At 54.2% G+C, this 25,733-nt stretch overlaps 1 protein-coding gene across 2 annotated transcripts in view; it reads left to right on the top strand.

The window, feature by feature from the left end:
* The window catches only part of IGSF21 (immunoglobin superfamily member 21), a 233,101-nt gene that overhangs the window by 96,374 nt on the left and 110,994 nt on the right, over window positions 1–25,733 (top strand). The window contains exon 2 of one of the 2 annotated variants that reach the window (XM_019461546.2): window positions 3,109–3,221. The exons of the other annotated variant lie outside the window; for it this stretch is intronic. Within the exon in view, the coding sequence (XP_019317091.1) occupies window positions 3,109–3,221 (113 nt within the window). The remainder of the gene's footprint in view (window positions 1–3,108; window positions 3,222–25,733) is intronic. 2 annotated transcript variants of the gene reach the window in all.

The following is a 25,733-nucleotide window of genomic DNA, read 5'->3' as shown; positions in this document are numbered from 1 at the left end:
TTGCCTTTATTCTGGATCCCATCCGAGAGGCCTCCTGGGGCCACCCTGTCCAGAGGGGCCCCTGCCCCGCTCTCTGTTCCCTGGGGCCGCTTTACCCTGGTTTACCTTGATTTCATGGCATTTATCAGCACCGGCCGTATTTCCTTCCCCTCGTTCGCTTCTTTGATTGTAGCCTCCTTTGCCGTAGCCTCAGCTCCTGGAGGGCAGGGCTTGTCTCTTCTCAGCACTGTATCTCTAGGGCCCGGAGCGGTGCCTGGTACTGAACAGATTCCCAATTTTTTTTTCTTTTTCACGAATGAAGGCAAGACGCAAGAAGGGAAAAGAGAAGGGTTCTGAAGGAGAGAAGGGTGCTCCATTTTGTTTAACGCAGTGTCGGGAATAGAAATCCTGTTGCCTGAAACATTTATCAGAAGCTCCCTGTTGTCTACACGCCCTGCGAAATGCTGTCTTAAGGTGTCACAACCCCCCCCCCCCCGGACCCAGGTGCCCCCCTTCGAAATCTCCTCTTCGGGAGTCCCACCCCCCCCCACCCCCTTCCCCCGCTGCTGTGCAGAGGGCTCTTCCCTGCTCTCACCCTGCACGCCCCTGAGCCCTGTTGCCCCGGACACCGGCTATACCTCGCCGTGTGCCTGTCGCACGACCCCTGGTTAGCCGAGCTTCACGTGTTCCCCTCCATCCCCACCGATTCACACCTGTAATTCCGCCGGGGCTTGCCAGCCAATGGCGACCCTGCAAGCTGGCACCTGTGCCCCGCCCTGGCCTGCCTCACACGCACACACCATCTGCACTCACCACAGGCCGGCTGCGAGATTCACCCATCCGAGAACGTGTCCTTCCCGCCTCCTTGCGGTGGGAGGGGGGCCCTTCTCTGCTCTTGAGCTCCCCAGCCATCTGGCTCGTCGTTTCAAAGGTGAGACCCCCACCCCCGCAAGGAGGGCAGCCACGCTGGAAAGGTGAGCCCAGGGGTCGGCCCCGAGCCAGGGAGCGATCAGCGGACAGGATCGGGTCCTGGACTCCTGTCTCGGCCCCCTAGCAGCATCTCCCACTCCTCCCCTGTGCTGGCCGGGAAAGGTCTGCCGACCCTTTCCTCTCCTTTCTCATCATTAGAGAGGCTGTGTGGATAGCATGGCGGTCAGAATGGAGCAGTCGGTGGGGCTTGAGTCCCAGCTCTGTCGCTTAGAGCTGCGGGATCTCGGTAGGTTACTTTGCCTCTCTGTTTCCCTTCGGAAAGCTGGAGGAATGCGGGCTCTTCTCTCCTGGGAATTCCATGACAGCCGGTTGAGTGAAGGCGTGTTGTGCACTTAGCCTGGAGCCTGTCTCAGAGTAGGTGCTGTGGAAATGTGACCCGTTATTATTTCCCGCTCGGGATCAGCTTGCCCAGAGTCCTCTCTGTCGTGGGCCTTCCGCCTCCTGAGGGGCAGCCTCCTTGTTTGTCGTGGTTTGGGACCCAGCTGGGCTTGGGGACTTCCCCGATTGTCCAGGCCGGGAAGGCTTCCTTCCCCCTCCTTTCACAGCCCCCACTGTCACCCGCCCACTGAGTGTGACCGTGTTGTGAAACTGTCCCCAAAGTGTGCGTGCCTAGAGGACAGGGCACTGCTAGAACCACCCTGCTTCGTGGATCACGGTCCTGCTCAGAGCAAGTGGGAGCAAACTTTGGGGCTGAATGAATGAGGAAAGGTGGGAGGGGCACTGATCCTTCCAGTTGGTTCCAGTCACTGCTCGCAAGGACCACGCAAGCTCCGTGGGGCTTCCTGGGAGCCTGACCTCCAGCCTGAGGTTGAGGCTACCTAGAGGTGAGCCCCCTGCCTTACTCCTCACCCTGGCCATTGGGACCTGACGCCTGGTGCCACGCAGGTCAATTCTGACTCCAGCTTCCCCATCGATCCTGCGGAGGTCGATTCTTATTTCTTCCCACCCCCCCCCCCCCGCGCCCCCCTGGCCCCCCGGGAGTGTTGTAACCATTAAGCTGCAGGCAGGGGTCAGGTCCCTGGGCTCGATCCGCTCAGGTTGCCTGCACAATTGAAATCCCTGAACCCATCCTGGCTAGTTTTCTCATTAAGACAATTGGACTGGATTGATCCATTAGATCAATGGCCGGACATCAGCCGGCGGGAAGCCAATCAGATGGGCCCCGGCGATCGCCCGAGAATGAGGCCCCCTGGCGAGCTGGAATGGGGCCTGGCCCTTGGGGATGGGGCTCTGCGAGGCAGCGGAGAGGGTCAGAGGCCCCCCCGAGCCGGACTTTGGTGTGGAGACAGGAGTGTTCCCCTGGGTGTGACTACCAGGTTAACAGTCCTAGCTTCTGGGGCTCCAGGGGCGGCTGGTGGGCGAGACGCATCACCTGGTGCTTGCAGAGGATTGGACTCCTTCCCAGGGTGGTCAGCTCATAACCACCCCTCCCCACCATGGCCTCCAGGGGGTACCAACTCTCCCCTCGGATGGCAAAGTGTGTGAGATGGGAGATTTGGCGGGGGGTGGGGGAGATTTGGGGGTTCAGGAAGCAAACAGAAGTTCCTCAGGGAGCTCTTCCCCTTTCATCAGGAGTGATTTGGTTAGAAGGCTGGGAATGGAGGGATCCGGGCACCTCGGGCACCATGTCCCAATGTGGGTTCCATGGAACCCTGACTGCACAGGAGGCTGAGGACTTCAGGGATGGCGAAGAGACACGTAGTCAAATAGGTTTGGAAATGCTGGGTTAGGTGCTTCTCGGCGGGCTCGTTTCCCGTGAGACTTAACTGGCTAATGCATATCAAGACCCTGCAAAAGGGGGGAAAGAGGTATAGTGGTTGACCGCAGGACCTTTTCTCCGGGCATCTTGTAGAAGTCCATTGAGGCATGACCTCCAGCTGTCGGCAGGTCCTACTTTCAAGGGAAAATTGATCCCAAGAAGTGTTTCAGGACTAGAGGGATCCACAAGCTCTCAGGATGGAGACACCAATGACAAAGGAGAGCAATGACCTCCATTCAGGCCGGGCGGGTACCGATCACACAGGCTCCAGTGTGAACAGCACCCCTGCAGACGGGTCAGCTCCCTCCCCCCCTCCCCGGTCGGCCCAGCCCTTCCACTCCTCCCATGCCCTCACCTCCCCTTTCTTCTTTTTCCTGTAGGCTACCTGACTGTCAACATTGAACCTCTCCCACCCGTGGTGGCTGGTGATGCCGTGACCTTGAAGTGTAACTTCAAGACAGATGGTCGCATGCGTGAGATCGTGTGGTACCGGGTAAGTGATCACAGTTGTCCCCACTGTACCACGGCCAGGACTGAAGGTAGAGTCCCCAGAGCCCCTCTGGAGACCCTTGCAGGCTTGGCCATGTCCTCAGTCCTAACGCAGCCCCGTGTCGTCCGGTGCCCTCTGCCAGGCTCCCATCCTCTGCCCGAACCCTCCTGCAAGACCACTTTGTTCAGCCTTCTCTTTTGTCCTCAGGAACTATCTCGTTCTGGTCTCCTTTGTGTCCCTAATTTGCCCCTTTGCTCAGGAGACCCCAGCAGTACCAAGTATGAGTTAGTAAGAACACTGCTGTGTAACAACCAAGAAACATCGGAGGTTGGGATTTCAGGCTGGGGGCTTTGGGTAATCCTCTTGGCGGAGGAACGAGAACAGCAGCGTGGCATCCTGCCCTCTTAAAACGAATTACAGAGATGGTCTGCCTTCTAATTCAGTTACGTATGGGACTATCCTGGTGACTGGCACCTGATCTGGGTCTGAGAAGGGGCGCCGTTAGAGACACAGAGAAGCTCACTGGTCCAGGGCCCAGCTGCTGGCAGCAGAAGGACCCGCTCTGGCTGTTGGGCACAAGTGTTGGCCTTTCCAGCCACCGATAGGAACCTTCTCGTGTCTGGACGGGGCATTCCGGCCCGGTGTCCCTTGGCCACCGGGGAGTCAGGGCTGGCCGGGCTCAGGAGAAGGTCCACTGGGAATTGATGTTCCTGCCACACTCAGGATTGCACAGAGCAAAGTACCGCCATCTTGGGAACAGGTTAGGCAGAGAACTCCCCTTCCGTGATCTGAAACAGGCTTTGGCAACACTTTTCGCTGAGGTCCACATAGTAAATGTTTTCCTCTCTGGGGACCGTATGGTCTCTGTCACAACTACTCGGCTCTGCTGTGCTAGTGTGAAAACAGCCACAGACAACGTGGCGATGGAAGGGCATGGCGGGGTTCCAAGAAATCTTTGTGCGTGGACACTCAGACTTGAATTTCATGTAGTTTTTATATGTCACAAAACACTCTCCTTTTTTATTTCTGTCACCCATCAAGAGAGGTAAAAAGAAAAAGAAAAAACCATTCTCGGTTCACGGGCTGTACAGAAACAGGCTGTGGGCTGATTGGGTCCACCGGCCGTGGTCCACCAACTCCCGATCTAAAGCCACACTTCTTTAACCTCTGTCTGCGGCATTGCCCTTTCCTCAGATGAGACCAGTAGATGACACGGTCAAGTGCACCTGCTCTGGACAGAGCTGGTGGAGTGGGGGCTGGACAGAGCTGATGGGGGGGGGGGGCAGGTGGCACGGGCAGGTTGATAATCACACATCTAGAACTGGTTCCTTTGCCCCTTTACACGGTGCGGTGCTTGGAAACCCTGTGTTCGAGGATCCCACTGGGGCACACTCACCATTCAATGCCCTGACCCAGAACTCCGCTCCTCAATCTCCTTCTTGCTCTCGCGCCAGTCTTTGGCGGGACCCTCCTGTCCTTGCTCTTCCTTCTTGCAGTCTTGGTCTTTGATTCATCATTTGCTGGTCGCTGCTGTTGACTCCGCCTTGGGTTCCTTTTAACCAAGATCATTGTTCTCCAAGGTCGCGTTGTAGCCCCTCCCACTTAAAATTGCCCCTAGCCACCCCCTCACCTAAGCTCTTCAGGCAGCCTGGGCCCCACAGGTGTGAACCTGATGCTCTCGACACCCCTGGGGGCCCCAGCTTTAGATAAGATTTCCATCCTGGATAGATCAACAGGCCTAGAGAAAGTCAAGGCATATGTTAAATAGTGCCATGAACTGAATCACTGAGAGGCGTATTTACATGATATGGGAGCTGCTTGGCTGACACACACAGCCAGCATCTCATTAGCACCTGGCAGAAGGACTGTGCTAAATTGACTGCAGCTCACTGCTAACGATGGGACTGTCTCTCCCCCAACCATCCGTAGATGGGATCGGAATGAGGGGACGTGAAAGACCCGCCCGGCTGGCAGAGAGAAACGCGGAGACCCAATGGGAACGCTTAACGGGAGGTGAAGGGGGGAGGGAGCTTGCAGACAGGGAAATACCAGTGGACGACACCTCATTGCCTCCCCAGCCCTCGAAGCAACCATCCTCACTCGTGTTTGAAATGGAATTTTTCTGCGTCGGTGGTGAAAGTCTGCCTGCAGAGGTGGCTGCCGACGTGGGGACAGCACGAAGGCCAGGGCCAGGTGTAAGAAACCGGGCGCAGGCTTCCACGTGGCTCCGCGCTATGTTCTCTGAAGATGAGGGAGACGCGGGCTTTCCCTTCCCATCTCTGCACCCCCCCCCCACCGTGCTGGGACTCCCCCGTCGCCACCGCCCCCATCTCTCCCCCCCCGCCGCCCGCCCCCCAGACTGCGATCACGTTGATTGCCTTAAGAATCAGTTACATCTCTTACGGTGGCGGACCCTGTGTGCTGGGCTATGGTAGGCTGCACTAATGAATTTATTTTCCTTCATTTCACATCCTTTGACTCGGTGCCTCTGGAGTGGGGAGGGTATATGCAGATGTATGCAAATCACATGCAAATTGCCCACTGGAGCCAACTGTTTGGGCCCTTGTGATTCTGTAGCTGGATTGAGGTAGCAGGCTCAGCTGACTTGGAACTCTCCTTGGGACCAGGGGAGCCCCGCATGCCCTGTCTGTGATGGTGAGGATGGGGGCAGAGGCCGGTGGCAGGGCAAGGGGGTGGGGTGGGGTGGGTGGGGAGAGCTCCAGGGAACTGGCTCCATGCTTCCAGTTCTCTCTGCCTATCGCCACTCTGGCCTTCCCTCACCGATCGCCTCTTTTCCCAGGGAGCCAGCTGAATGGAGAGAGATAAGAGCTTACCAAGATGGGGGCTGCAGAAGCCAAGGCTCCTTATGCGGGGTGGGGCTTCTGGAGGACGTGAAAGAAGCAGCAATGGGAGCCCCGCTCTCCTTCTCCAGTCAGAATCCCCCCACACACACACCCGCTCCAGACAAGTCCCTACATCTCTATTCTCCCACCTCCATTTCCCGGCAGCTCCTGCCCCCCACCCCCCACCCCCCACCAAGCAGGGAGCTGCCCAGCGTTGTTTGTTTTCTGTACGTCTGTTTGCTTCCCCGGCTTCCTTCGCCCATCCTCTGTGAATGAGCTTACAGAGCCCGGCTTGGAAGGAAATGAATAGATTACACAGGCCCAGCCAGGGCCGTGTCTCCAATCTCTTTAGAAGGGAAAAGCAGGGCATTGTGATGAGGCCACCACTGCCCGCTCAGCCCAGTGGGCACAAAATGGCCCAAGACCTGTGAAGCCCAGCAGCCTCCCCTCTGGTCCTAAAGACATGATCTTAGCAATGGAATCATCCTGAGCTTTCGGAAATGGAATGAATGGGTTGGATTCTTTGGGTAGATTGGCAGAGCTGATGACGTTGCCTGAAGCAAAAGGGATCACTCCCTCGGGGTTCACAAGATCTCTAGCTGGACATCGGGGAAGATCTTGCCATGTGGGTGTCTTAGGCATGGGGTGGGGGCAGGGGATAGGAGGAGGGGGCCAGGGCCTGCAGCTTGGACACTATGCCCCATAATCTTCCCAGTTCATAGCGGGGGGGGGGGGGGGCGGGGGAGAATGCCGAACATCTGCCGAACTATAGAAGAGATTCAAAAAAATATATGTGATCAGATCCCCAGGCTATTAAATATGGCAGCCATGGCTAGTCACATGTGGCTATTCAATCTGAATTCAATTCAATTCAAATCAAATCAAATCAAATTAAAAATTCATTTCCTCATTCAGACTAGCCCTATTTCAAGAGCTCACTAGCCACATGCAGTTGGTGGCTACCATGCTGGACAGAGCAGGTATGGAACATTTCCATCATCACAGGAAGTTCTATTGAATATCCACTATGGCTATTTGCAGTGTTTTCTGAGGCTTCTGGAATATACTGTGCTTTCCCGGCAAAGGAAAAGCCACTGCTCACGGGGCCAGTTTTCCAGGCAAACTTGCTCTAAAGTGAATTTCCGAAAAATGAATTTTATTTGTTCTGTAACCTGCCATCATTAGATTGGGGAGGGATGGTTGGAGGGTTGGAGGGATGGGAAGAGGGACCATCATTCTCAAAAGACCTCTTTGAAAACAAAGAGAAGGTGTCACGAAGGTCATCAGGCACCTGACTGGGTTTCCTAGCTGTCTATAAAAGCCCTGTCCAACTTTAGGATGCCTCACAGCCCTTCTCCCCATCCCCTCATGCTTTCCCCACTTTTTCATGGCTTCCTCTCCCAGATTTGAGTTTCCCAGGCTCCGTCTCTGCAGCTCATGCTTTTTTTCCCTAGAAATATTCAGTGGCTAATAGAGCAGGGGTGCAATTTCATAGTTGGACAGTAGGGGGCTGTCATCTAAAAAGCAAACTACCTTAGTATTAAAGTCAGGACTTGGTTCCAGAAAAAAAATGATTGATAATTTCCCCTTAATCATTTCCTACTTAATCATTTCTATCCATTTACATCTATAACTGGGGACTCATTTAGTAATGCTGCTAATTCTAATCTGAGTGGCTTATTAGCCAATAATATTTATTGAGTCTTCACTACGTGCCAGGCACTGCATACGTGACCACATTTCATTTTCACGCTGGCATTGTGAGGTCGGGTCTATTGTTGTGCCTGTTCTTCAGACGAGGAAACTGAAGGCCGTCCACGGAGACCGCGTCTCCGCTCATGTCACCTTCCCTGACTTCTGCAGAAAGTTCTAGACGCTCCCTCCTCTATGATTCCACTTTTCGGATCTACACCCCAGCTCTTATCTCTCTGTGCCAAAGCACCCATCTGTCCACCGGACTGCGAGCATCTCAAGTGCAAAGGCCACGCCTTTTCCCCCCACTGTATCCGTAAATGTTTGTTACGTGCACAAGTGATAGAGCTGTGAATACAAAGGCATGTGCACGTTTTGATAGACCGTGGCACGTGGCCCACTTCTGTTTCAGGTGGGCGTATGTGTGCGGCCGACGGTATCTGTTGGCAGGGGAGTGTGAGTCATTGTATGCTCAGGGGGCTTTGTGGATGTGGGGAAAAAAGGAACATTTCTTATTAAGGAATACTGTCTAAACTCATTTAGTTGGAGGTCAGCTGCCCAGCAGGCAAAGCCAAAGGTCTGTTTATATCATAGAAATCCATTAAACAGCCACAGAGAATCATGGGAGCTTAGCCTTTCACAAGTTTTTATCATCTCTCCTTTGTTTTGTCCCTTTCTGTCACAATCTGTTCCCAAGAGCTGCGCTGGGCCCAGGTTACAAGGCCACAGAAAAGAGAGCCACGGAGCAAGATAGAGAAGGAGATTGGTCAATAGTGATAACGCACCGCTTTCAGGAACCCCGTATCTCACTTCTGTCACCTTGTGGGGAGCGTGTGCCTGGGTGTTTGTTTTGTGGTATGAATGCCTCCTCCATGATGCTACCTGGCTGGGGCGAGCTCCCGCCCTGGGGCCTTGCTCGATGCCTCCGGGGTAGGGGTGTGGCTGCTCTGGACCGTGAGACTGGGAAGGGTAAGGTAGGAAGATAGAGGGCTGGGGCGTCAGGATACGCGCATATGAGTTCGGGGTATGTGTCTGGGCAGTGACCTAACCTTTCTGCATTCTAGAAACCTCATGTGGAATTGGGCATGCAAACCCCTACGTTGTAGGCTTCAATGAGATGATGTCTGCAAGCAAACAAGCCCAGGGGTTGGCTCTGTTGTGGCACCTGTTCAATAAATGGTGGCCGTTGTCCTCCCATGTCTCGTGGTAGCTTAAGGGATAAGGGATCGAGAAAGGAAAGTCATAAAATGAGGGTGGCAGGTCTTTTCAGAAGATCACCAAGGATCATCGGATTCCTTGAATTCTATCCTACCACCTACATTCCCCAGGCAGACAGGCAGAGGCGATGTAAATTGGTAGACTCTGTTTCTGTGCAGTTATGCTGGCCAACTCACTGGATTTCAGTTCTTGGAAATTGTCATCACACAGCTAAGCCCTTTCAGTGGATCTTAGCTCTTCTCTCCCTGAAACAAAGAGTTATTTCAAAAGGGTATTACCGGCATTGGCTCTCTCCTAGTGTAAGTCCTGGACGACGTTTTGTTGTCCGAAACCAAAATAGAAAGCGATGATCATAAGGGGACATAACAGTCCAATGATACCAGCAAGGGCAAGAAGGCAGGTGCACTCTTGGTGATGGGTAGAGGCGGACCTAAGTCCTGGAGAAGTGGGCTGGACCACCCCTCGGGCCCCTCTGGCCTGGAGCCAACCTGGCCCTTCCTTGTTCCCGCCCTGGACCCACAACCTGATCTTACAGCTCCTGAATCTGGACGAGGAAGGGAGTAAAAAAAGCAAGACACGTTCTTCACAGAGCCGGAGCCAAGCTGGTCCGAACTGCCTTGTTTAGGCCCCCCTCCCTCGCCCCTGGCCTTCCAGAGGGACAGGCTGTCTCTGATGAAGAATGCCCCATGCCCTATCTCGTCACCCCTGTTGCATAAGTGGAAGGAGGGCCTGCCAAAGGACAGCTGATTATAGAACAACTCTAATCACCCATAAAGAGGAAGTCAGAACACATTTCCAAGTCTAGTCCCATTGCAATCCTTTTATTCCACCCTCAGGAACAGGTTGAATCCATCCCAGACCCTTTTCCCCCAAAGCTCAGGCTTCTGGGGGTGGAGTGATGGAGAAACCGTCAGCTCCCCCTAGAGGTAAGAGTGTGAATTGCAGTTATTGCGGCCCTTAATCCCAGGTCTTCAACGATGGCTTGGCTCTAAAAGGGGCAGGGGTTGCCCACTCCAGCATCTTGTAATGCCCTTGGCCCAGCCAGGGACCATGTCCTGGTGCATGGTAAACTCTGATAGGAGCTAGCTGCCCCATTCAGTCATTCGACACTAATTCAGCTTGTAGTTACTAAGCAGGATGGTCTTAGGCACTGGGCATGCATCAGGGAACAGGGCAGCAAGATCCCGAACGCCTGTGGTTTAGCTTAGAGGCAGGGGGAGGTAAAAAGATAAACGAACAGGAAAAACGGCAGGTAATGATAAGGGCAGTGCATATAATGAAAATAATCTGGCGGGGTAGAATGGGATTGGGTGGTCAGGAAAAGGTTCATTTAAGCTGAGACCTCCAAGGCAACAAGGAACCCGCCTTGCTAAGGGATGGAGGTGGAACATTCCAGGCAGAGAGAAGAGAACATGCGTTGGTGACAAGCTTCCCGTGTTCAAGGGACAGAAAACGAGTCCACCGAGGGGCTGGAATGCAGCCGGTTGTGGGGAGTTAAGAGATAAGGTGTGACAGATAGACGGGCAGGACCACTGACGCCAGGCCATGTGCCCCAGGGCGCTGGGTCTGGAGTTAATTCCAAGGGCAGCTTTGGAGGGTTTGGAGCAGGCAAGTAACGGGACCTGATTCACTTTATTGAAAGGTCACTTCTGGGTGGAGGATGGGTTGTAGGGGAGCAAGACTGGAGTCAGAGGGGCCACGCGGAGGTTGTTACAGCTGTAACAGGAAAGAGGTGACAGTGGCTTGGGTGGGGACCGGGATGGCAGCAGTGGAGACGGTGGGAAGGAATGGAGTTCTTCCATAAACTGCAGGTGGAATCTAATGGGCTTGCTAACGTGTTGACGGGAGGGAGGCAAGGAGCATTTGGGGTGACTCCCGGCTTTCAGGCTCCAGCAGCTGGGGCGGGGGGAGTGGTGCTATTTCCTGAGGCCAGAAGGATGGGAGGGGAGGAGAAGGCTGGAAGGGATTCTCTGTCACTTGTGTTAAGTTACAAGTGCCCCTAACGTGGGGCTGGAGTTGTTCAAGCAGCCGCTGGGGCTACAAGTCTGGGGTTCTGGACTGAGGTCAGGACTGGAGATTTATGCTTGGGGTGGGGGGGGGGTGGCGTCAGATACGAACGGTGGGCCTGGGTGAGATGACAGGCAGAAGGGGAGGGGGGGCGGGCAAGAGAAGAGCACACAGTGCTGGGTCCTGGGGAGCTCAAAATTTAGAGAAAAGGAGACTAGGGAAGAGGCTGGAAGGAGCAGCCGGCAAGATGTGAAGAAAGCCAGGCGAGTGGATGTCCCAGATCCCAAGGGAGAAGAGCCAGCTGTGTCCCATGCTGCAGCAAGATGACTTAGGACAAGAACAGAGAAATGACCATGGATTTGCAACATGGAGCCCACTGGGAGCCTGGCAAAGAGCAGTCTCCTTGGAGTTAGTGGGGCAGAAGCCTGCCGGGAGTGGGCTGAAGGAAGCACTGAGGCTAGCTGTGGCACGCCTCGAGGTTTCAACCATTCAGGGGATTTGACCTTGACCTTCTGGACAAACCTTTGCAGTAACATAAAGACAATTGCTTCTACCTGGTCCCTCTCCGTCTGTATGTCTTTCATAAGCTACCAGCTACATTATCTATTCCAAACTTGCCGAGCCTTGCAATCCAGACTTGCTCTCCTCCCAGAATGTTTGGGGGATCCTGGAGGAACTCGGCGGTGCTTTTGGCATTTGGGGGAGAGATCCCGGCTCTACCAACTGATTAACTCAGTGGCCTTGGGGTGAAAGCCGTTCACAAAACCTCCCTGAGTCTCTGCTCCCTGCTGGGCACGATACTCTGGGCTGGAGAGAGAAAGGGTGAGGTGGACCCGCTTCCCCCGAGGGGAGAGCTCCGGGTCCAGCTTCATTAAGTTGTAAAGATCTGTTTCCTCCTCTGCCCAATAGGCTTGCTCGCCTTCCCGCCCCCCCCCCCCCCCAGCATCTCACAGGGATTTGTGTGAAACAAAGGAGATGTCTTGCAGACAAGCCAGTTTCCTTCACCCGCAGAGCAGGGAAATAGGGCTGCACTTAGCTTACTAAATCCTCTCTTTCCGCCTGGCCAGGCCTTACTCATTCTTTCCTTTGTGAGGCCTCTGACCTCGCCTACCAGGATAGAATTAAGAGATCCTCCTGCGAAGTTCCATAGCATTTTCTACGCACTTCCATTAGAGAGGTATCACTTGGTATTTTAGTTATTCATCCGGCCTTTGCGTCTGTTGCTGAGTTTTATTTATCTGCTTCTCCGGTAGGCGCTGTGGTGCTGGCCGACTCCGGGCCAGCGTCCTTATGTGGGATCTTTGGATCCCTACGGAGGAGGGAGATAAGCTTCTGGGGCTTCTGCTTGAAACCCCAGAAAGTATGCCTAAAATGTGATGTGCGTTTTGGGTGGGGGGGGGGGGGGAGGAAAGGGGTTGAATATTCTCAAAGGGGTCTGTGCCATCCCCTTGTGACCACAGTAGCAGGTGTCTAGGTGCTGGTGAGTGTAAATGAGCAGGGGGTCATTATCTCCACCCTTGGGTCATCAGGGCCGCCACTCAGGGTGGATCTAGGAGACCAAGGGGCTCCAAGGGTGGGTCAAAGAGCCCGTGATCCACGAGCTTTCCGGGGACCTGGCGGGAAGAGGGAGCTGTACGTAGTCAAGCTTACATGGGAAGGGCGTCGGGCGGGTGGGCTCAGCCCAGACGCCACAGGACAGTCAGCCTGGACGTGTGCACAGATGCCCTCGGGTGGGAGAAGGAGATAAGGATGCAAGAAAGGAAAGGCTGGCTTTGGCAATAGATCGCTGTTCTCCCTGGCACAAGGGAAGGTGTTTTGACCGGAGAAATCCATTCTCTTTGGGGGATTAAGATCAGGTTTCTGATACTGGCAAAAAGACCGAGTTCTCTGCCTGGAGACTTTCATACAAGACTGATAAGGGCGTTTGGCTCCCAAAGTGTCGAGAGGGACCCCCAGATGACAAGACATTCTACTGGGCCACACTTGGACCCCTCCTCCCCCAGGAATAAACTCTCACATTGGATGGACATGAAAGATACGGTAGACTGGCAAGTCCAAGGTGAACATTTTGATGACTTAGCTCGGTCTGGGGAGTTTGCCCCTGCTTACCAAGGGCACAGAAGAGAAAAGAGGGGGATTCCGGGACCAAACATCCTGCTGTGTGACCTTGAGAAAACCAGTTTCCCTCTCTGAGCCTCAGGATCTTCAGTAAAATAAAAGGGTCGAAGTGAGATGTGGCTAGAATGTGTTACCCCTTCCCCGCCTTGCAACCAGCCTCTCTCCTTCCCCCAGGGGACCCTGGGCTGGGGGGAAGAGGCTGGCACTTCTTGCTCGGGGCGCTCTCAAGGTGAGGCTGGGACACTCTTCCTCAGAGGTGGAGAGGCCCCGACCTGCTGTCGGGCCTCTGAGCCTGTGGACGCTGGGTGCTATATTGGGCCCAGAGTGTGATTTCCAGCAGGCTTGGCGTGACTTAGCCCTGCTGGGTTTAAGTGACAAGGGGCTGACTTAACTTGTCACAGAAGGATTAAAGGTGAACTTGTGCTCCCGCCCGCCGTTGAAAGAAAGTAATGTGACTGAAATGAGGGATGTTTCCGAGAACACCAGCCCGGGGTCCTCCTCCCCTTCAAGTCCTTCCTGCTCCTCCTCGGCCCATCTCCTAGTTGGATGTGTCAGGCTCGTGTGAAGGGCCACTGTGCCCTCTTACCAGGGGACTCAGAGACACCCGTGGCCAATCAGACAGTCTCTCTGTTGCAGACAGGCACAGCCCGGCACTTTTCTAGAATGCACAGCCGATCACCGATCATACGATCATACGTGACTGCACTCCCACCTCAGACCCCGCCCTTTACGAGAGCGTCCCATCACCTTAAGGATCACGTTCAAGGTCACTGGCCCAGCCTACTAGGTCCTTCGTGATTCAAGCTGTGTTAGCTGATTTCTACAGCACTGCTTCCTACCGAGTTCCCATCGCTCCCATCCTAAGGCCCATTTGCAGTTTCTGGAATGTGCAGACGCTCTCTCCCACCGCCGTGCCCACGCACGTGCTGCATTGCCCTCCGCCTGCGCCATCTGGCAAACTCCACTTGCCTTTGAAGGTCAGCTACAAGGTCATTCCCAGCAACCTCCCTCCCCCCAGCCCGTTTTCCCCTTCCAGCTGCTTCCCCATTCATTGAATCACGTGACCAGGCTGAGTTAGAGTCTCGCGATGCTCTCAACATGCCGAGAAGCCTCCCTCGTGACTTAACGCGCTGGGCTCATGTGTTCATCGATGGGGCAGGTATTTCTTGGGCACCTTGTGCCAAGCACTGGGAATAGAGCACCGAGTAAGAACAACATAGCCTTGTCTGTATGATTGTTGCAGCTAAGCAGGGCAATGGCTAGTACATGAAAGGTCATCAAATATATGCTTGGACACTGTGGTAACTGCCCCCCCAAAGGACTGGCATCTGCTAGCCGAGAGTTCTCAATGGGGTGATTAATTATAATAGTGGAATGTCTTTCTCCCAGAATGGGACCCCTTGTTGGTAAGGATCCAGTGTCCTTTGTCTTTGTGTCTGAGCACATAACCTAGACAATGAATAAATGAGTGAGTGAGTGAATGAATGAAGGAAGGAAGGAACAGTTTATGTGGCTCTGAGGGACAAAAGGTAAACTCTTAGTGGACGAGCTAACAGATTTTGCCACAATTAAGAGCTTATCAATTTTGGATGGGGTGTCTTGGGGACTGGAGCGTCCCCCAGGCCTGGAAGCGTCTAAGCAAATGTTAGAATGGTCACCGGTCAGAAATGCAATACAAAGGATTTCTGGGCTTCCTGTGGCCCAAGTGAGCACAGAGCAGGGTGATGCCGTTCACTCCAGCTCTGGAATATTCTATGCTGTGTCAAGTCCAGCTGCCCAGCAGTGACATCATGACGAGGTAGGGATGGAGGATCCGCATCAAGTGTGGGACGCCAGCGTTCCAGAAAGTTCTAGATTCCCCAGGAGAGCCGTGGATTGTGGGTGTTCTGAGAATCTCACTCATGTGGGTGCCCCACCCTTAGGTGAACCTTCAAAGGGGACGAAACGGCAGACCCCTAGGAGCCAAGAGGAGGCGAGAACCTAAAGGAAATCGGTAAGATCGGATCCAGAAGGCCACTCTGCAGCCAAAGGCCTTTGAAGACACGCCTGTGTCCGTGTTCCCCTGCTTGAAACACATCAAGGAAGCATCCCTGTTGTTCTCAGGATGGAAACCAGAATCCTTGCTGTCACCGTAAGCTGTGGCCCCTGCGTCCTCTGCGGGCTCACCTTCCTGTGCTGCCGTGAGCGAAGCATCTTGGGGCATTCAGAGACTCAGGGAGCCTTGGGGGAGGGCAGGACGAACCCTGCAGCCCGGACACCATCATTCCCACTTCGGAGCTGGGGTCCTGACGCTAGGCTGCGTAGCAGTTGTGCGACCGAAGAACGGCCGGTCACGCTCCGAACCCGGCCACCTGACTCCAAGAGCAATGCCTTCTGGAAGGCTCCACAGAAGGCAGAAATGCCATACTGCTGGGTGGGAGGGACTTCCCCAGAGTGACAGGTGACCCGAGGGCTGGACCCTCGGAAGGGGTGAACCCCTGTGGCCTGGGGAGCCTGTCTCTCCCACTTAATCCCCATTGACACCATCCCTGTGGCACAAGGCAAGGCATGTGAGAGCCGTTCAGAGTCACCTCACTGAATTCCCATAGAAACCACTGGATGCGGGTACTGTTGTCCACTTTAGCGCTGAGGACACTGAGGCTCAGGGACGTTAAGTAATTGGCCCCCGGCCTCCCAGACGGTAAGGTGGAGCGGGTTCGTATACCAGCTTGTCTGACTTCCCCTACTGCCCGACCCTCTCAGCGCCAGGGCAGGTCCACGGGACTGACGGGGGCCGTCTGGATCCCCTTTGGGGAAGCTCGGAACCCCCGCCACTCGGAGAGGGCGGGCTGGGTGGGCACTGTCTGGGTCAGGCTGCCTGGGGCTGTTCTCATGGTGACACAGCCCAGGGCCCGTCTGCAGAGCCATGCAGTGGCCGTCAACCTAAGAGGAGGACCCCAGGGAAAACAGCTTCCACCCGCAGGGCTGAGGCCACAGCACACTTCCCCCACCCAGAGACCAACGCACGGAGCAGACAGGTGGAGGGGACAGGACCTGCCCCCACCCCGGGCTCTTCGCTCACAAAGGGCGGCTGCCCCGGGTCCCTTTGGCAACTGTGGGAAAGCGTTTGGTGGCTCCGTCCAGAAGAAGAGGGGTCTTCTTCGAACCGTGGCGCAGAGCCCTCGGGAACCCTGCTAGTGAGGTTAGATGGGCAGCCCAGAGGAGCAGGAAGTCTGAATTGGAGACTCTAGTTCAGGGGATGAAATCTGAGTTGGATGATTGTGATTATTTTGCAGGCGGTGGAGGGATTCAGATGTGTCTAAACAAGTGTTGAGTAGTGGTTCTTGGGGGACCCGCTTTAATGGCGATAATAATCACTTGAATCGGCACATTAATTATATGTGAGCAGGTGCTTCCAAAATAATTGAGGGTGTTAGAAAGCTGCTTATTTCCTTAAGTGGTTGAAACATCTCCCTTTGACCCTGTTTACTCGATGAATATCCCTTTGTGCGGGACGCGGGCGCCCCGCAGGGGTGAGGTCCTTGGCTCACCCTGTGCTGGGAGAGACAGGATGTCACAGAGGCACAGGCGAGGGGCCCCCATCCTGGTCTGGAGCCGTTCTGGAAGGAGGAGGGGACTGAGGGAATGGCGAGCTGAGGAAGGACAGGTGCAAGGCCCAGAGGGCGGCCCACTGGAATCCCATCAGGCACTGGTGAAGGATGGAGGGCTGGAGCAGGGGGAGGGGGCTGGTGGCAGTCAGGGACTCAAGAAGAACGTTCCACATCTGGGGTCCCATGTAATGGAGCTTGGATGATAGCCGCAAGGAACACTTGAAGAATTTTAAGCAAAAAAGCCTCTCGACACTGCCTTACAAATATCGGATGAGCATCTCAGACCTGACAAGGCCGAGGGAAAATTCTGGATTTCTCCTCCAAATCTATTCCCCCCCTATTCCTCCCCATCTCAATAGATGACATCTGGTTACTGAGGCCAAAAACCCAGGGGTCTCTCCTGTCTCCTCCCTTCCTTTTCCTCCCCCCCACCCCCATCCTACAGCCCTCTCATTTTTCCATTCAAAAAATTGCCCTGAATGCACGTGTTTCTTCCTATGTCCTGGCCGCCCCTCTCTCCCCAAGCCTCTATCCCCACCAAGAATCGGCAGCCCCTAACTGTACTCCCTGCTTCTAATCTTCCCCCCCTTCTCCCCCACCCCCCGCCCTGCCCCGTCCAGTGTCCGCACAGTGGCCAGAGTGCCCTTTTAGAGACAGAACCAGCTCGAGTCATTCCTTAGCTTTAGAATGAAACTCCCGGGGCCCTGCTTTGGCCCCGCCCCTCCCTGACCTCCTCCCCCCTGCAGGCTTCCACCACCCCAGCCCTATTAGTGTTCCGTAAACACCCCCGCAAGTCCAAGCTGACCCGACTCGATCTCCTGATGTTCAAGACCTTGTGTCTGCTGGTGTGTCAAAGAAGAACAGCCTGTGCCCCCAAGGAGTATGTGGACCAGAGGTGGAGAGGCCGCTGAGCCTGAGGGATGCTGGAGGCAGAGAGATCGGAGGTCAGTCCCAGGCTCCGCCTCTCCCGCTGTCACAACCTCTCAGCCTCCACATCCGCGCTTGCAGAATGGGCTCCGACCTCGTCGAAGAGCAGTGAGAGTTGCCGTGCGCCCCAGTTTGCCTGGAACAGTCCAGGCTGTGCTTGCTATCTGAGGGCGATGGTTAAGAGCATCCCTCTTCCAGTCTCAAAAGTATCCTGGTTTGGGTGATGAGTCGCGCGGTTGCCAATGTGGCATGCGGGAAGTGCTTTTCCTATGTTAGCTTGATATGGGCACAGCTTTCCTATGTTCCTACGATGGCCCTCCGCCTTTCCGTGGACACAGGCTATGGGGCAGATTCAAGGACAGCGCTCCATGCACTGCCAAGGGTCGAAGAATGCCCTGGGCATCGGTGGGGAAAAGGGAGGGGGCCTGGCCCGCTGGATTAAGAGCGCTGACTTGGGCTTTCCAGCAGGGACAACAGTGCCCTGTTCCCGCCCGGCTGTCGGGCTGAGACGGGACAGGGACGGCCTCACTGGCTTGAGGGGGTTGTTGCGGGGACCCTAGAGGAGGCCTCCTCTGCATCTAAGAGCACGTGCTGGAGGGGGACCAGCTGGAGGCTGGAGGGAAGTCCTTCAGCGGATCCCTCTGAGAAACCCAGCTGCGTCGCTGACCCAGTTTGCCGTCATTCCAGATGACGGCAGACTCTCTGTTGATTCAGCTTTCAGCAAATAGTTCTTGGGAACCCACCATGTCCCAGGCAGGGTGCTGGGCGCTGCTCTAGGCGTTCTTCCCCTGGTGGAATTCAGGAAACTGTGATGTGGACATATTTGCCTTTTATGCAGACGTCTTACTGACTTGTCAGGCTTTTGAAAAAAATTTCAATCTTCGGGATTTTTTTTTAAGCTCTGCAATTATATGATCTGCAAATAACAGCAACTTTTCTAACACCCAAGAGACAGTGTCTCGTGATGTATAACAGCACATGTCTGGGGCGCCCGGGTGGCTCAGTCAGTTAAGCATATGACTGTTGATCATGGTCATGATCTCCCAGTTTGTGGGCTCGAGCCCCGTGTTGGACTCTGTGCTGACAGAGGGAAGCCTGCTTGGGACTCAGTCTCTCTCTCTCTCTCTCTCTGCCCTTCCCCCACTCTCTCTTTCTCAAAATAAATAAATAAACAACAACAAAAAAAAGCACATATCCTAGGGGTAGCTGGTGGCTCAGTCGGGTAAGCGTCTGACTCTTGATTTCAGCTCAGGTCATGATCTCACAATTGTGAGATCGAGCCCTGTTGTGAGCTGAGAGTGAAGCCTGCTTGGGATTCTCTCTCTCTTGCTCTCTGCTCCTCCCCCACTCATGGGCTTTCTCTCTCTCTCTCTCTCTCTCTCTCTCTCTCTCTCTCTCTCTCAATAAAACGAATACACATTAAAAAATTTGGGAGGCACCTGGGTGGCTCAGTCGGTTAAGCATCCGACTTTGGCTCAGGTCATGATCTCACAGTTCGTGGGTTCGAGCCCCGCGTCGGTCTCTAGGCTGACAGCTCAGAGCCTGGAGCCCATTTCGGATTCTGTGTCTCCCTCTCTCTGCCCCTCCCCCGCTTGCTCTCTGTGTGTGTGTCTCTCTCTCAAAAAAAAAAAAATCAATAAACATTAAAAAAAAATTTTTTTTTTAAAGCATATATCCTGGGACCTGATCACTTGGGCTCAGACCCTAACGCTGCCACTTTGAAATGGTGTGACCTTGGGCAAGTGACTAAATCTCTCTGTGCCCCAACATTGGCACTTTACCTAATAAATTAGGACAGTGCCTGGCATTACTTATAAAACTTATTATAATTTCTTGCCTTATTCTAGTGTCTAAAACCTCCAGAATGCTTGTAAAAATGTTTCCTTCTCTTATTGATATTTTTCATAGGACTGCATTTATTTTAACAGTGCAAATGATATTTGCTGCTGGTTTCTGATAAATACTATTACTGTCATATAAAGGAAGTTCACTTCTATTCCAATTTTACCTAGACTTTTTATAAAGAAAAATTAATTAAATGCTTCTTAAGGATCTATTGAAGTAATCATATGTTTTTTTTCTCCTTTAATTTAAGAATGTAATGAATTACGTTGATGGTTTTCCTAATATTGAGTCTCTATTGGGTTTTTATAATTTCTTTACACAAATATCTTGTGTCCCCAATTAAAAGAACTCTTAGTATTTATTTTTTATTATTATAAATAGAATCTTTTTCATCGGATTTTCTTTGGGTTTCTGGGATGTAAGAATGCAGAGCAATTGATTTTTCTGTGGGCTTTATCTTGTATCCTACAAATTAGATGAATTCATTTATTCTCTTTAATAAGCATGTGGTGGCTTTCCTTGTATTGTCTGGGCGTTCAGTCTCCCCACCTGACATTTTTATTTCTTCCTTCCACGTATTTTTCAGACATACTGCATTCATCAGTGAACAGGTACGTGTTAAGTGCCTACTGTGTGCGGGGCACCGAACTAGTCTCCGTCCCCTCGATGCCTCCATGACTCTTGTCACTGTTTGGCAGGATGAGAGGGTCAGGGTACATTCTCCACTGACATGTTGAGAACAGAGACCCGAGGAAGGGAAGAAATCCCTCCAGGTCCCAAAGCCCCTTCGGTTGTGATCGGGATTCAAACCCCATTAACCCTCAGGCCAGGCTGCCTCCTGACTGATGACTCTCCCGTTTCGTGGGGGCAGGAGTAATTAACCTTGACCCCCAAGGGGCAGCCAGACCTGGGAAACGCACTGGTCATTTCTCGCAGATAAAGTGAAGACAGGTGCCCTTACACTAACACCTGGCCTTGAACGGGCCAGCCTGCTGTCCCTCTTTTTACCGTTGGATCTGGGACTGGCCTGGAATAAAAAACTACAGGGTCTCAGTTCTAGTTTTTACTCCCGGCCAGGAGGGGCGTGAGTTGGAGCCACAGCGTGCCTCGGTCCCAGGCTTTCCCCCTGCGCCTGTGGACCATGCTCCGCGCCATCCCCCCTCCCCCGCCGCCCCCTGCTCCTGAATTCATGTCTCTAAGAGACTGTTGGCATCTCGGTCCCCAGCGGGCTGCACTGCCAGCCCGGCTGGCCTCTTGTGGCCCCAGGCCTCACACTTCCTGCCTGCTGTCTTCTCGCTCTTGTTTCTAAGCTAATTACCCCATCTCATCTTGCACAGATGGCCCCCTTCCCGCTTCCCCGCATCTCACATCCCCAGGAGCACGTACCTCGAAATCTCCCCTCACCTCCACCGGACAACCCCTTCATCCATGCAGAGCCCTGGTCCTGCCCTCAGACTCACCCTCTGCAGTCTGACCCCCCACCCCCCCACCCCGGACGTCATGCTGTGGACGCCGTGGACTTGGCCCCACCCATTGCCCCACTGAGAAGGCAAAAGGGCCGACTCAGCGTGGGCCCTAATCAGCGAGCCCCATGCTCTGGACACTTTCATTAATTCACACCAAACCTCTGTGTGGGTTTGTGACAGCCTGTCTCCCACGTGGCACCGAAGAGCTGTCCTGCCCACACAAGCCACAAGCTTGAGAGCCTCCTGGCGTCCCAGGCAGCCCTTGGGCTCAGTCCCCAACCCCCACCCTGGGCTCTCAGAAGATTCTAGCAAATCCATCAGCTGCCGAGGCTGGCTTTGGAAACTCCTTGGGACTCAAGGAGGAGTCCCCCCTCCTTGAGTCCCCCCTCCTTGAGTCCCCCCTCAAGAAACTCCTTGGTTATTCACGCCGTGCCGGGCCCTAAGCTGAGAGCTGTCTGTGTGCCACCCGAAGCAGGAGCTGTGAGCGGCTCCATTGTACAGAGAGGGAAACTGAGGTTCAAATGTGTGATGTGAGTTCCCCAAAGTGGCAGGGCTGGGCCTCGACCCCAAGTCCTTCTGACTCTGGAGCCATCTCTGTCAGGCTTCCGGAGACGTGAGATTGGCGCTCCAGCCTGTGCCTTTCTCCTCATCAAAACCCCGCCCGGCACCCACCTCCGCAGCCCCACCCACTGCCTGTCTTTGTCATCCTGAGTGCTGGTGGCAGCGAAGGAGGGCATCGCCTTTGAGAGCGAGCTTCCGGACCGCCTGGTGGAGGTGGGTCCCGGGAGATGACGGGAAGGAGGGAGGGAGTTCACGCGGGCTGCTCCCGGGCTCCGGCCCGCGAACTGTCAGCCGGGAGCCAGCCTACGTGGCTGGTGGCAGGTCACCGGCCCCTCCTGGAAAATGAGGGAAAGAATAGCCCCCCTGTGGGGTGTTACGGGGCAAAAAAATGACATGTTTCGGCGAGCGTTTGCTGAAGTGTGTGGCCAATAGAAAGAGAAAGAGAAGCTAATATTTCCTACAGGCCACTGACTCTAGGCCAGACGCTCAGCGCCTCACACATGTTGGCTCATTCAGTCCTCCTAGCAGCCCTGGGGGTAGGCACCGCCCTTGCCCGGCTTTCTAGAACGGGGACTGAGGCTCAGGAGCAAACACTTGCTCAAGACCACGCAGCTGGTAGGTGACAGAAGTGGGATCGGCCCCTGGCGTCTCGGCTTCGGCGTCCACACTCCTCTTTAGTAAGTACTTCAGGTGCTGGGACCTCCCCACACGCTGCCCGCCCAGGCAGGGAAGAGTCAGGAGCCGGGAGAAGTAAACCCTCAGATGGAAAAGCCCAAGAATAGAAGTGCCCGCACGGCAGGGAGGCTCGCTCCCCAGCCCTGGAGAGAGATGCCCACGTGACACCGCCCGAAGGGGAGGCAGCCAGCTCCCTGGGGTTACGGGGTTCCCCGCAAGCTGAGCTGGCGTTTCCTCCCTCGCTCAGTCCCTTCCGTGCTCCCCACGCGGGGCCTTGCGCGCACTGGGGTCCCGCCGATGCCGGCTAACTTGACTTTGAAGGCGACGCTGCAGCTCATCTCAGGCTCTGGGATAAACCCTTCTGTACATCTCCAAACTTTGCAGGACGTGGACGCGGGGGAGGGTTTGGCAGACGCTCAGAGGCTGACTTCTGCGGGGCTGGTACCGTTCTGCAGCGTGATTTATAGATTGCCTTTAGAGAAAAGCGGTGATGGGAATTTCCATTAGAACAGGGCGGCTTGCTGTTGTGGCTTTCTAGAAGGTCAGAGGGTAGGGGGGCTGAGCAAATGCTACCGAAGCAAACAGACAGCCTCCCCCGTGGGGCCTTGAGAATTCATTTAGGGTATTCACTTTTGCCTGCCATGGTCCCTGGGACAGGGGTGTTGGTAAGACAAGGTCCGATGATGCCACCTGGTACATTGTCCCGTGCAAGGTCCTCCGGACAAAAATCATTCACTATTCAACACCCCCAAGTCACTCACTTACTTGACAAATATTTCTGGGTGCCCACGAGGTGCCAGATGCTACGAATAGGATCCCAAACAAGGCAGACAGGTTCTCTCTGCTCCCGAGGAGCTGACACCCTGTTGGGAGATGGAGAAGGCATGGACCAGAATCTCTTGTCAAATGATAGGGACGTAGCATGGACCCCTCCCTCCCCCGCCAACCCCAGCCCAGACTCGAGTGGTCAGGCTGGCTTCCTGGAGGAGGGAAGCATAAGCTAAGGTATGAAGAAGGAGGAGAACTTAGCCAAAAGCCTGAGGTGCAGAAGCGTGGCACTCCTGGAAAAAAGCGGGCCGTCTGGGGTGGAGCCAGCCAGGGAGAGGCGAAGAAGCAGAATGCAGCTGGAGGGGTCAGTGGGGCCTGGGTCAGTTTGTATCTATTTAAGATGCTTGAACTTAACCCCAGGGGCAAAGGGGCATCCCCGCCGCCCTATTTGAATGCCGTCTGCTCTGAGGTCAGTGAATGAGGATTGGGGGAGGCTGGGGCGCCCGGGGCAGGTGAGGGCCCCAGGTTGGAGGCTGGTGCGGTAATCCAGGTGAGCGACGATTCGCCAGACAGAGACGGTGAGGGGGATGGAAAGGTGGTCCGGGCAGGGGGAGCCGCATGTGGGTGTCCCGGGCAGCGTCTCTGAGCTCAGAGGGCTTGGCCGGCAGAGCTCGATCGCCACTCCAAAGCCCGGGCCCATCTCTCCCCTCCCTGTGCCCCTAAATCTCTCTGGCTGACACCGGGGAATGGGCCCAGAGCCACGTGGCAAGAGAAGAAGTTCCAGCCTTACAAAAGTAAAACCTGCCATCGTGTGTCCTCATCGTAGATTTTGCCTCCCCTTCCCCACACTGGGCAACAGAGGAGGGGCTGGGGCAGCCGGTGCCGTGATGGAAACCCGCGGGCGCATGCGTTGGTGACGGTCAGAGCCTACCGCCGGACCCCGGCTCCCGACCACCTTCCCTTTGTGTCTGGAGACTCACTTCTGTTGCCAGGGCGGCCTCGGCAACGCAGGCTCGCCCAGGACACGGTCTGCTCTGCCCTCACGGCGGGGAGGGGACACCCCAGTGCTCACAGCGCTCTCTGTCTCTGTCTCTCTCTGTCACCGTTTCTCTGTCCCTCTGGCTGTTTCCCTCCATGTCTCCTTTTCCTGCTCTCTCTCGGTTCAGTCTGTACAGATGAGACTTTTTAGGTGCCCTGTAAATTCGCACGTGCTCTGTCCATCTGTCCATTTACTCTCACCGACATGTTGCTTTGTAAATGCTCTGATGATTCATTCAGGAGCTGGGACGCTGCCTTCAGCCTCAGACTGTGTGTTCTTTCGGGAGAAAAGGACCACGTCTCCCCCATCAGACCGGGAACCCATGAGGGCAAGGACTTAATAAAGAGAAGTTATGGAAGACAGAGTAGACACCCTTCTTTGTGTTGGGTCATAAACTCCACGTAATTAAAATACCTTCGAAAGAAGCAACAATTATGGTGTAGAAAGAGGATGTCCGTGGAGTTAGAGCCAGGTTGAAATCTGAGCTCTGCCGTTGACTGGTGTTAACCTCTCTGGGCCTCAGTTTCCTCCTGGGCTATGCGGGAATAGTAACTCCCATCTCACAGAGCTATAAAAATTAATGTTCCCAGTCCACAAACACTTACAAAGTGTCTACTGGGTGCCAGGAGCTATGCCAGGGACTGGAATATAATGGTGAATAAGACAAATGATATCCCTGCTCTAGGAGGGGTGGGGTGGGGAGACAGACCATTAATTCATCAATTAGCAAGAAAATATCGGACGGTGATAAGTATGGTGTAGGTAATTTCGGATGATGTGACAGAAAGTAACCACGGCTTCTTAGATTAGATAGTCTGAAAAGGTGCCTTTTAGGAAGTGACATTGGAGCCATGCAGAGATCTAAGAGAGGCAGGGAGGACACGTACGGAGGGGATGAGCTCAGGTGCACTGCCCCGAGATCAGACATGTGCCTGGGACATGGAGGGCAGAGGGAAAAGAGAACACGAGTCAGAGAGGAGGCAGCAATATCTTACACAGGGCTTTGTAGATTAAAAAAAAATTTTTTTTTAATTATTTTCTTTGAGAGAGAGAGTGTGAGCAGGGGAAGGGCAGAGAGAGAGAGGAGAGAGAGAGAGTCCCAAGCAGGCTCCACGCTGTCAGCAAGGAGCATGACGCGGGGCTCGAACCCTCGAACGGTGAAATCATGACCTGAGCTGAAATCAAGAGTCGGACACTTCACCGACTGAGCCACCCAGGCACCCCCTAAATTTCGTTTTAATTGAAGTATAGTTGATGTACAATATTATGTTAGTTTCAGGTATATAGCAGAGTGATTTGACACTCTATACGTTACAAGATGCTCAGTGGTTACCCCCTTCACCTTATAAAGTTATTACAGTGTTACTGACTACATTCCCTGTGCTGTACTTTTCATCTCTGGAGATTTACTTATTTTATAACCGGAAGCTTGTACCTCTTATTCCCCTTCACCTGTTTCACCCGTCCCCCCCCACACCCCCCTCTTTTGACAAGCACCTGTTTGTTCCTCTGAGTTTGAGTCTGCTTCTGTTTTGCTTTACTTGCCCATGTGTTTTGTTTCTTTAGATTCCCCATGTGAGCGAAATCATATGGTATTTGTCTTTCTCTGTCTGACTTCTCTCACTTAGCCTTATACCTTCTAGGTCCATCCGTGTTGTTGCAGACGGCAAGATCTCATTCTTTTCTGTGGCTGAGTAATTTTCCATTGTACACACACACACACACACACACCACATTTTCTTTATTTGTTTATTAATGGACACTTA

The sequence above is a fragment of the Panthera pardus genome, unplaced genomic scaffold (assembly GCF_024362965.1).
Source record: "Panthera pardus isolate Hobbes unplaced genomic scaffold, ASM2436296v1 HiC_scaffold_11, whole genome shotgun sequence".
Classification (NCBI taxonomy): Eukaryota; Metazoa; Chordata; class Mammalia; order Carnivora; family Felidae; genus Panthera; species Panthera pardus.
The sequence above is the reverse complement of the archived record's forward strand: the minus strand, read 5'-3'. Positions and strand labels throughout refer to the sequence as shown.